General features: G+C 37.6%; 1 protein-coding gene across 5 annotated transcripts; it reads left to right on the top strand.

Annotated features, from left to right (window-relative positions):
- The first annotated feature begins 252 nt into the window (after nucleotides 1–252).
- Nucleotides 253–11,815, top strand: LOC132628103 (5'-3' exoribonuclease 3). 5 transcript variants are annotated; one of them, XM_060343821.1, is made up of 19 exons: nucleotides 253–805; nucleotides 3,488–3,590; nucleotides 3,992–4,068; nucleotides 4,152–4,343; nucleotides 4,471–4,590; nucleotides 4,700–4,762; nucleotides 5,028–5,177; nucleotides 5,446–5,610; nucleotides 5,705–5,782; nucleotides 5,885–5,971; nucleotides 6,287–7,020; nucleotides 7,093–7,169; nucleotides 7,344–7,384; nucleotides 7,457–7,531; nucleotides 7,613–7,770; nucleotides 9,582–9,686; nucleotides 9,795–9,870; nucleotides 10,548–10,627; nucleotides 10,732–11,815. In XM_060343821.1, exons 1-19 carry the CDS (start codon nucleotides 602–604, stop codon nucleotides 11,372–11,374), a joined length of 3,228 nt encoding a protein of 1,075 aa, XP_060199804.1. In that variant the 5' UTR covers nucleotides 253–601; the 3' UTR covers nucleotides 11,375–11,815. The 5 variants fall into 5 exon arrangements, with proteins under 5 accessions (XP_060199804.1, XP_060199807.1, XP_060199805.1 ...); XM_060343824.1 differs by having other exon boundaries at nucleotides 787–805; nucleotides 3,488–3,556; XM_060343822.1 differs by lacking the exon at nucleotides 253–805 and adding an exon at nucleotides 1,320–1,388.
- Nucleotides 11,816–12,031: the final 216 nt, after the last annotated feature.

Genomic DNA, 12,031 nt, shown 5'->3' on the forward strand with positions numbered 1-12,031 from the left:
TATGCTGGAATTGTCTCTTGTAATTAATGCTTTTCTTGCATTTCCTTAGTAATGATTTCAATGCTTCCATGAATACTTTAATTGGATGATTGTGGTGAGCATGAAAAACTATTAAGGCAATTTGTTATGAATACTTTATTTGGATGTTTATTTTTGTAGGAAGAAGAAGCAACTCAATTTACACGTTTAAAATCGAAAATCCGAACTATTCAAACCGAACTTCAAATATCACATTCAATCGGATCTTATTTGGATGAATTTAGATTACGGTCCGAAAACCAAAATATAAAACCGACAATTGTGAAATCCGATCCGTGCACAACCCTTTCCGACTCGAGTACAAGTACAAAAACAACCCTATGTATTCTCTCAAGATCATGTAAACAGAAGGGTATAATCGTCCTAATAATTTCCTGCCCTAAAAAGATCCATTTTACTCATTCCGGATCGGATCCGCCCCACCATCCAAATTCACATAATCTTTTCCCTAACGTCTATCCTACTCATCATTGCTAGGGTTAGGGTTTGGTTCCTTAAATTGCTTCAATTCTCAATTTCAATATCATTAAATTGAAGTGAATTTGAGAATAATCGCATAAAAATGGGAGTTCCAGCATTTTATCGATGGTTAGCTGAGAAGTATCCAATGGTTATAGTTGATGTGATTGAAGAAGAAGCTGTTGTTATTGAAGGCGTTACAATTCCAGTTGATACGAGTAAACCTAATCCAAATAAAATTGAGTATGATAATTTGTATCTTGATATGAATGGAATTATTCATCCATGTTTTCATCCTGAAGATAGAGTACGTAATTTTAACTCTTGCTTTTTATTCAGTAATTATAGTCAAAGATTCAGTTTTCTTTTAATCTAAATGTTGGTGATAAAGTTGATTGTTTGCTTGTTGGGATTTTGAATTGCCTTTGAGTTTATGTATAAATGACTAGCAGTGTGGGTACATAATGAATGATATGTCGTTTGTTCAGGGTTGAATTTTATGTATAAAACGAAGAAATTTGTTCCCGTGTTTACACTCGGTTTGGATGGCTGTTACCTATTGTATTGTATTGTATTGTATTGTATTGTATTGTATTGTATTGTGGTGTTAGTTTAAATAGTACGTATTTTGTTTGTTCTGATTGTTACTTAAATTTTATTGTATCGTCTTGTTAAATCCACTATATGTAATGACGAACAGTCTCATTTTGTATAACGACCGATTTGGTGTGATCGCATCATTACCTTATTTTTTTCCTCATTTTGTCGTTACTTTTTATCTAATAATCCTATCTAATACGATTAAACCTAATCCCAATAAAATCGAGTATGATAATTTGTATCTTGACATGAATGGGATTATTCATCCATGTTTTCACCCTGAAGATAGAGTACACACTTTTTACTCTTGCTTTTTATTCTGTAATTATAGTCCAAGATTGATTTTTCATTTTCTATGAATTTGGGAGCTAGTTTTTTGGTTTTTCAATTTTTGTGATAAAGTTGATTGTTTGCTTGTTGGGAATTTGAATTTTCTTTGAATTTATGTATAATTGACTAGCAATGTGGGTATAATTGACTCTGAATTCTCTTTCGAGCGTTTGTATAATTGATTAGCAATGTGGATTGTGGGTACATAATGAATGGTCTGCCATTTACTCAAGGCTGAATTTTATGTATAAAGGAATTTGTTCCTGGGTTTAAAGGAACAAGAATGAAATTTTAAGCTTCTTGGTGGGCTATATGAAAATATTGCACTGCTACTTATGTACCGGACCCAAACACAACATAGAAAGTTGAATACTAAAATGATTTTATTACTCATGATATTTCTTGGCATCTCATACATTAATTACTAATTCATGGTTATTAATGCAGCTTTTAGCTAATTATTAGTATTACAAATTAAGTATATTTGGACCCATATGTATTACTGTTCTTGGCATCTCATACATTAATTACTAATTCATGGTTATTAATGCAGCATTTAGCTAATTATTAGTATTATAAATTAAGTATATTTGGACCCATATGTATTACTGTTTAAAAATAGCTTGATTTAATTTCAAGTGTGATTTGCATTAGCAATAGGCCTCGCTTCGATTCAATGAATAAATAAATTAATAACTATGAAGTAACAAAATCATATAATGGAGGTCTAGGGTGGCTCAGTTGGTTGAGCATGGGGCTTTCATAATGGAGGTCTCAGGTTCGAAACCCCCTGCCTACGACAGCAGGATATTTGCCTTCTGGGTCGAGCTCGTCGCACGGGGCTTGCCTAGTGCGAGTTACCTCTTCTGTGTGGTTTGCGAGCTATTGCACAGGAGCTGGGTTTACCCTGTGCGCACCCGGAGGGTAGCGGCTGCGGGTTCCCATGTCATCAAAAAAAAAAAAAAGTAACAAAATCATATAACTTTGAAGATTTTTCAGCAATTACCACTTAAAGTAGGCACCAAACAACTACTTGTAAATACATACATAATTATATATGAACCACTGCATATTCTCAGGATGGTTGAGACCAAGTTAACTCTTACAATTTGTAAGTTGTATGTTAGCAAAAACGTTGTAGTATTTTGCTCAATGCATATATGCCTTTAAAAGAAGCTACTTATATATAGATATCTTGTGGGTGGTGGAAATTTGCATTTTTGTAGTAGGTTGAGGCCACAGTAAAAATACTTGCACTATGAAAAACAAGAATCCTATAGTGGACCTCAGCTTATTTGGATTGAGCCATAGATTGATTGATTGTCTGAAACGATCATTTTAATTTAACTTTGAAACATGCTTGTGTATTGGTGATATATTCAGTCTAGATTATATTTGAATGAAAAATGTAAAATGGAGATTTCTCACTGCTTTGCTGCTATTTTCCTATCCATGTTATCATGGACCATATTAGTTTTGTAGCAAGAAAGTACATAGACAAACTTGTAGCAAAAGGATGTATCAATTTTGGACTTCCTTTGTCCTGTCTGTCAGAGGCTAGTAGAATTGGTCAGATTCTGTTTGAAGAAACAAATGGTGTCATAGAAAATAAGTCTGGGTTCACCTATCTTAGTTTTCTACTGCTTTAATGTTGCATGTAAGAGCTTTTCTAGGGAGAAACCTATCTACTTCCACAATAGCTTTTAGACGTAGAGAAATTGATAGAAGTTTTTCGTATTGGACATGATGGTTTTTATTTTGTTCAAACTCAGTCCGTATGCATAATTGTAGATTCCTGTACTGCCTGCATTATCAATTGGTTTTGTTCCCTTTTGGGATGCCTTATTTGAACTACAAGAATTTGTCCTAATATCCACCTGTCTTTCCCTGCTGTAGTAAACGAGAAATATAAGAAGAGGGTGGGAAAGTTCTCTTTTGATGGCCAATTTTGAATTATATTGGATGCTATTGAAGGATGCTGGACTTTATCGCTGTTTTATGTGTATGTTATTGCCATCTCTTATGCATTGTCTTCTAACTTACCATACTTTTTATGCAGCCCTCTCCAACGACATTTGAGGAGGTCTTTCAGTGCATGTTTGACTACATAGACAGGCTTTTCTCTATGGTGCGTCCTCGAAAGCTGCTATATATGGCTATTGGTGGGTAATAAGGTCAACATGCCTTTTAATGATAGTATGGATGCTTTATTTTGGATAAAAGTGAATTACATAACAGGAAGTTGGATGATGGAAAAGAAATTTTTTCTCAAAAGTTTGTAAATAGGGAATAAAAGAAAATGGTATTGTAAAAGGGATCTAAAATTCGTGTGAATTCACTCTTTAATACCGATTTCCCACTTCTTAGATCATATTCCCTCTTTATAGGTTAAAATCATTTCTCATTTCATGGTTTTTTACATGTCTATACATACTTGCCCTTGCACACATTTCCTTTTTGATTCCTATTGAATAATTTCCCTATACAGTTAATCGACGTATTTTACATAGCTATAAGTTGATTGAAGACTTTAGTTCTAATTATTGACTGATATCTGTGGTAGATGGTGTTGCACCAAGGGCAAAAATGAATCAGCAGAGATCTAGACGTTTTAGAGCAGCAAAAGATGCAGCAGATGCGGTACGTGCAATTTTAAATTTCTGTAGGAATTTATTTTCAACTTCTAAATGTTTTATGGTTCTATCTCATGGAATCTTTTTTAGGCAGCCGAGGAGGAAAAGCTGCGGGAGGAATTCGAGAGAGAGGGTAGGAAGCTCCCCCCTAAGCAAGAATCACAAGTTTTTGATTCAAATGTCATCACTCCTGGGACTCAATTCATGGGCACATTGTCAATCGCTCTTCAGTACTACGCTCATCTTAGACTAAACCATGATCCAGGATGGAAAAACGTCAAGGTATCCTTGATGTAAATCCTTTCTGTTTATATTTTTCGTTGTCTGTTTTCTTTGTATTCTTTCTTGTTTTGCCCTGTCTACGATGTTGGATTTTTACCTTGCTTATTATTTGAACTGCTGCTTGAAGGTTATACTTTCTGATGCAAATGTTCCTGGTGAAGGGGAGCATAAAATTATGTCCTACCTTCGCCTCCAAAGAAATCTTCCTGGTTTTGACCCAAATACACGCCATTGTCTCTATGGTTTGGTATGTCTTATCTTTTAAAATTACTTGCAATTTGTACTAATAACTTCTTTCTGGTTTCGTGAGTTTATATTAGATAACTTATATCTCTGATTCTGGTTCCACATGACAGGACGCAGATCTAATCATGTTGGCTTTGGCTACTCATGAAGTTCACTTCTCTATACTCAGAGAGGTTTAACGCTCAACTTTTTTGTGCTCTCTAGTTACAACGTTCTGGTTAGAAATGATTTTGAAAAGAACACTGGGGTTTTTTTGTTCATTCTGATTTGGATAGTGGAGATTCTCCTCGTTTTCCCTCATTTTTCTTAAATTCTGGATGTTGTTTATGGCTTTTCTTCAGCATAACATTTAGTCGTATTTTGAATCTCTTTTTAAAAGTCTCGTGCTTTATCTTTTACTTTGCTTCTTATTTGATCAATCATGCGTCTATGTGTCAGGTTGTATTTACTCCAGGTCAGCAGGATAAGTGTTTCCTTTGTGGTCAAATGGGTCACTTAGCCGCAAACTGTGAAGGAAAGGCGAAACGAAAAGCAGGAGAATTTGATGAGAAAGGCAATGCTGAGGTTGTGGCAAAAAAACCTTACCAGGTAACATTTGAGTTTTCTGTCTATGAAAAATTGACGTAGACGATGTTCTTGATTAAAATTTTTTAGATGTATAAGATGTTATTGAGGGTCTTTCGTAAACAGCCTCTCTACCTCCCAAGGTAGGGGTAAGGCCTGCGTACAGTACACTCTACCCTCCCCAGACCCCCCTTTGTGGGATTTCACGGGGTATGTTGTTGTTGTTGCATAAGAAGTTATTGACAAGTAATATCTGGAATTTCGTTTGCTAATCTTGTGCATCCTGTTGCAGTTCCTCAACATATGGACTCTGCGGGAGTATTTGGAATTTGATATGAGAATTCCAAATCCTCCTTTTGAGATTGATCTCGAGCGGATCATTGATGACTTCATATTCATTTGTTTCTTTGTTGGAAATGATTTTCTTCCACATATGCCTACACTTGAGATCCGCGAGGTCTGTTCTCTTAAGAATCTTAGAATTGTCTTCTTTTTTTTGAGAAGGTTGTACTATGATTTTCTTCATTATTTTTTATATTCGTCCTGCTCAGGGTGCAATAAACTTGTTGCTGGCTGTTTATAAGAAGGAGTTTAGATCCATGGGAGGGTATTTAACTGATGGTAGCCAGGTATTTGGTTGTTTGCCAAAATATGATATATCTAAATTTTTCCTGTACCAAGTTATTCTTGGAACATTTACTTATGAATTGATTCCTTTACTACTTTTCCAGCCAAATCTTAGCAGGGTAGAGCATTTTATTCAGGCAGTGGGATCATATGAAGATAAGATATTCCAGAAAAGAGCTCGCTTACATCAGGTCTGCTCTTGTCTGACCATGTCCTTCTACTAGTAGTAGTTCTACTACCACCACCACCAACACCACCTCCATTGTTCAAAATGTTATTCTGCAATTAAACCCTTCTGTTCTATTCTAATGCAAAATCTTCTTTGAGGTGATGCTTTCAATAATTTTTTGTTGTCTAGCTCTCTGAAGTGTCCTTTCTTGAAGCTAGGACTTTGTAATTGCTTGCAAGTTACATTATATATTAAATAGGTACTTTTGAGCATGGGCCTTCTATTGCATGTAAATGGAGCTACATTTCACTTTGATGTTTTTTTTTTTTCTTTCCAGAAACAATCTGAGAGAATCAAGCGTGAAAAGGCCCAGTCAAAAAGAGGAGATGACTCTGCTCCTCAAGCTGAACCTGAATCTTTGGTTCCTGTTTCTCGATTCGGTGGTTCTCGGCTTGCTTCAGGTCCTTCGCCTTCTCCCTATCCACAAGGGGGAACTGCAAGACGTGACCAACTTCGGCATGGCACATCAAGTCTTTCTGTCCTTGACATTCAGAGCGAGCACTCTGGGACTGTTGATGATAAAGGATCTGTTATTCACGCCAAAAAAGTTGCACGTTCGAGTTCTGGGGCCACGATAGGAGCTGCCATTGTTGAAGCTGAGAATAGCCTTGAAAATGAAGCATTTGAAAACAAAGAAGAGCTGAAAACAAAGCTAAACAAGTTGATCCGTGAGAAGAATGATGTTTTTAATTCAGAGAACCCTGAGGAAGACAAGATCAAACTGGGTCTGCCAGGATGGAAAGAAAGGTATTATGAGGAAAAATTTTCTGCAAAGACCCCTGAGGAGATGGAAGAAGTACGAAAGGACATTGTCTTGAAATACACTGAAGGCTTGTGCTGGGTTATGCACTATTATTACGAAGGTGTTTGTTCCTGGCAGTGGTTTTATCCTTATCATTATGCTCCTTTTGCTTCTGACCTCAAGGATCTTGGGGAGTTGAATATCACCTTTGAACTAGGTTCTCCATTCAAACCATTCAATCAGCTGTTGGGAGTTTTTCCTGCTGCCAGGTTTATACCTTACTTTTTGTGTTTCTCAAACTAGATGTCTTGCTAGAGGGTGCTGACTAGGTTTATATGCAGTTCACATGCTCTTCCTGAACAGTATAGGCGATTGATGACAGACCCAAACTCACCCATTATCGACTTCTATCCTTCTGGTATGACATTTTGTTTCTCATTTTGACAGTTAACTTCTGTCAATCTGTTAAATTACCTAATAATACACGACAACTTCTATCTCATCTGCCGGTATAGTATTTTGCTTAACATTCTTTCTCTCTAAATGAATATCTCAGACCTTAAAATATCTCATACCTTGATGTTGTTGACAGATTTTGAGGTGGACATGAATGGAAAGCGCTTTTCATGGCAGGTACTTGTTAAATTAGTTTTCTTAAGAACAGTATTGTCATATCTTTGTACTGACATATTTCTTAATGTGAAGGGTATTGCCAAACTACCTTTCATTGATGAAGCCCGGCTCCTTGCAGAGGTTGCAAAAGTTGAACATACCTTGACGGTATAATGGCATTGCTTCTGAATTAAGTTGAACTTCTTAGAGGACAATATCCATTTTCCTAATCAAGCCATTTTCTTGCAGGAGGAAGAAGCACGAAGAAATAGTGTGATGAATGATATGCTTTTTGTGTCATTATCTCACCCTTTATCTCCATACATTTTTTCGCTTGATGATCGTTGTAAGCAGCTTACAGACAACGAACGTGTTAAAGTGAAGGAGCTCTTGGACCCAAAAGCAAGGTTCGTTGTGCCATATGACCTATGTATAAATATTAATTTGGACTTTGGAGGACATTAAGTGAAACTGAAAAGAAAATGTTACTCGTCGGAGCATTTATTGGTTAAGTTTGGCATCTTATTTGATAAATTTTCTGTGGAGGTGTAATGATACCCAAAATCTGCTCATCTTGTATCCTATTGCTCGTCCCTGTATCTGGATTATCTACGAAGCGCATATGTTCTTTACTATCGTGTTTATAAACTTTGTGAATTTAGAATCTTCAATCATCTACCAGGATCCAGAAGAAAAGTAGTTTTAAGTACCTTGGGTCTATTGTGCAAGGCAGCGGGGAGATTGACGATGATGTCACACATCGTATTGGGGCAGGGTGGATGAAATGGAGGCTTGCTTCCGGAATGCTATGTGACAAGAAAGTGCCACCAAAACTTAAGGGCAAGTTCTACAAAGCGGTGGTTAGACCGACTATGTTGTATGGGGCGGAGTGCTGGCCAGTTAAGATCTCTCACGTTCAAAAGATGAAAGTTGCCGAGATGAGAATGTTGAGATGGATGTGTGGCCACACCAGGAGCGACAGGATGAGGAATGAGGATATTCGAGTTAAGGTGGGGGTGGCCTCGGTGGAAGACAAGATGCGAGAAGCGAGATTGAGATGGTTTGGGCATGTGAAGAGGAGAGACACAGATGCCCCAGTGCGGAGGTGTGAGAGGTTGGCCATGGATGGTTTCAGACGAGGTAGAGGTAGGCCGAAGAAGTATTGGGGAGAGGTAATTAGACACGACATGGCGCAATTATAGCTTACCGAGGACATGACCTTAGATAGGAGGGTTTGGAAGACCCAAATTAGGGTAGAAGGCTAGTAGATAGTCTCGTTATCCGTTCTTACTAGTAGTCGCAGTATCGCAATATAATTTCTTGTGCTCCGATTTATGCTATTATCTGTTATTTCGTGTGCTTTGATTATCCTGTGGTATCTATGTCGACTGCATTATTTTATTTTATATTATTGCTTTTCCATGTTGCTTTGAATTTCTTAGCCTTATCTGACTTTTTTTATGCTTTTATGCTTTTCTTGAGCCGAGGGTCTTTCGGAAACAGCCGTCCTACCTTGGTAGGAGTAAGGTCTGCGTACACTCTACCCTCCCCAGACCCCACGATGTGGGATTTCACTGGGTTGTTGTTGTTGTTGTTGTTGTTGTTGTTGTTGTTGTAATCATCTACCAGGATGTTTGGAAACACTGCTGCTTCCCCTCTTCATACACATGCACATGTATTTAGTTATTCCTAAAAAATTTACTCAGCCTTTATGCTAATTGTTCAACACTTTATCTGGATACTATGTGAACTATCTATTCCGTATGGTATTCTTAAATTTTTTTAAAACTTGGATCTAGTTTCATCAACCGGGATATGTGATGACAATTGGTCATTCCCAGTTTCACAGACATGCACATCTATATAAGAGGGGCTTTTTTTGTGTGTGTGTGGGGTAGTGGTGGGGACGGGGGTGGTTATGTCAAGGACAGACTGTCATATCTCCAGTTTTGTTTTCTCAGAGGTTTGCTGTGGAACTTGTTATGTTTGTGATCGAAGTTTCTCACTAGTGACTTCAGCCCGGACCCCTTTAATTGTGTCTTCTCTGGCTGGGCTAGGTCCTGGTTTTTCCTTTTTCTACATGATTATTCGGTCTTTAGTCTTTTTCTGCATACTAAATCTGCTTTTCTCTATTGTTAATTGTGATAAAGACCTAGCTCGAATCTTAATGGTAGAAGTCCTTGGTGGACTCTTCTGATTTGTCTAACGGTACATGCAGTGGTGGGATGAATGGCTACATATCCCTTTGCATGGGAGATCCTTGTCCTCCAATTTTTAGAGCACCTATTGATGGGATGGAAGATATTATGGACAATCAAGTCATGTAAGAAACTTGCATTTAATTGCAGCATCTCTGTACCAATTGATGGTACTGACCAAATGAAAATATTTTTATAATTTCTGATCAGCTTTCTGGCTCTTGCATTTTCAGATGTGCAATATACAGACTCCCGGACTCCCATAAGCATATCGCACGGCCACCTAAAGGGGTTATTTTCCCAAAGAAGGTAATCTATGCGAGAGATCTACTCTTTTGATCCTTCATTTTTTTGGGTGTTGTTTGTTTTTTTTTTTTTGGGGGGGGGGGGGGGGGGGTGGAAGACCATACTGTGTTCTTGACTAGAAGGTTACCCTAAGATTATATTTTGTGAATGCTTCCTGTGTCCTAGATTCCTTTTGTCCTTTTTAACTTTTCAATAATCAAACCAGGTAGTGGTCAAATGCCTTTTTTAAATATATTTATCTAATATCAACATTTCTAATCCCGTTCCATGATAATACATATTCCATCATTTATCTTAGTTACTATTCGTATTAAGAACTAAAAAACGAGTCCTAAAAATGGCTTTGACCAAAGCCTATTTTGATTGTTGAAATCCAAATCTGGGAAAATTATGGACCGGAAGGAGTTCATGAAAGTGCTATTTTCTTTCTGATATATACTTGACGTGTATAGAGTGAAAAACCAGCATAGTTAGTCATCCTTGTTTAAACAAACATAGATAATGGTTCTTTTAAATATCATAATGTTTCTAATTATACATGACTTATAAAGAGTTAAAAACCAGCTGTTTCTATGTGTCCATTGTTTAGCCAGTTGAATAAGGTAAAAAACACGAGAATTTAAGTTTTTTATTTTTCTTTTTCATTTCTTCCTCACTGATGCTGCATTGATACTCTGCAGTTGGTCACATTCGGTGATATGAAACCTGATCCGGTGTTGTGGCATGAGGATACTGGGAGGAAACCTTGGGAAAATGGAAGGTACGTTGCTATATGTTGATTGGATGAAGTGTCAAATGATGCAGTATAGTTAGTTATGTCTATCTTGTCCATTGGATTTTATGTAGCTGTGTACTTCGTTTTAGGAACAACCACCCTGGCGGAAACTCTGGTCGTCACCTTGGAGAGGCAGCACACAGGCTGGTTTCTAATAGTTTGCAGATGAGGAGTGGTCATGGTGATAATACACATGCTCAACCGGCATATCCTGCTGGTTATGGTCCTTTTCCTTCCCCTCACAGATACAATGGTCAGGAACATGTTCGAGCTAGTTTTGGCCATTCTGCTCGAGATGACATAGCTGCCCCTTACCCCTATGATCGTAGTTATAACCAATCTTATATCCCAGCTGCTGTTGATCCTTATAGTAGGCCGCCTCCTCTGTATGAGAGGGGTGGCCAACCTGCCCCTCCTAGCAGGGATTATCATAGACATGGACATCAGCAAAATGTTGGATATGGTTATTCTCCTCATGCCACTCGTCCGCAGCATATTAGCCAATCACCAGTACCACCAAATGATCATTTTCGCCAGCAGAGTGGATACAGTAATTACGCGAATTATCAACCTTATGAGGCAGGAAGCTATAACCCACGGGGTGGTGGATGGACCCCACAAGTAAACCAAAATGTTGCTCGGGGGTATAGCAATCCACGCCCTTCTGGTAATCACTTCTCGGCTTTAGGAAGGGGAGGAGATCGAAGGCCACCTTCAGGTTATCACCGATAGAGGTATCATTGTTTTAGCCAGGTCAAAACAGGACAGCATAATTGCCGCTGCAAAGGATAATGAGAAATTCTTGCATGTAATCGGTAATGTTTCAGACTTATCTTTTTGAGTAGCATGTAGATGAACAGAAAAGAAAAGAAAAAGCAGGTGGAGAACAAACAGATGTTGCTGGTCAATATGTAAGTTCAAGCGACTTTACGGTGCTTGTTCATCATATGGTGATGTTGTACAATATAGGTATTCACAGGATTTTGCCATATTCTTTTCTCTTCCTTTCAATAGTAAGGTGTAGTTGAGCTTCATTTATTTGAAAGATGACATTATATTATAGTCCAGAAAGGTCAGCGTTGATGAATAAGACTCGAATTTTTTCCTGAGCTATGAGCTTTATTTGTAACGTCCTTTATGTTTTTGTTTATTGAAAGAAACTTTGATATATAACTCTTTCCTGTTCATTTCATTCATGGTGCTATTTTGACGATGTAGTTTCTGTAACTGTAGAATTAACTTAATGACAATTATGCCTGTATTTCATGGACAGGGACTGTTGGGGGTTCTATTAGGATGGAAAAGGCGGACAATTTTGGTCCGTTGATGGGATTAAAACTCAGCCTGAGTAATCATTAGGCTTCCAAAATGCTGGATTAAGCAGTGATT

This window comes from Lycium barbarum, chromosome 2, assembly GCF_019175385.1.
Source record: "Lycium barbarum isolate Lr01 chromosome 2, ASM1917538v2, whole genome shotgun sequence".
Taxonomy (NCBI): Eukaryota; Viridiplantae; Streptophyta; class Magnoliopsida; order Solanales; family Solanaceae; genus Lycium; species Lycium barbarum.

What these genes read in the sequence shown, in the direction of transcription:
- LOC132628103 (XM_060343821.1), top strand. Translation starts at nt 602, where the DNA reads ATGGGAGTTCCAGCATTTTATCGATGGTTAGCTGAGAAGTATCCAATG. An exon ending in GGAGTTTTTCCTGCTGCCAG is followed by an intron (nt 7,021 to 7,092) that starts GTTTATACCTTA and finishes GTTTATATGCAG; the next exon opens with TTCACATGCTCTTCCTGAAC. An exon ending in AAGTTGAACATACCTTGACG is followed by an intron (nt 7,532 to 7,612) that starts GTATAATGGCAT and finishes ATTTTCTTGCAG; the next exon opens with GAGGAAGAAGCACGAAGAAA.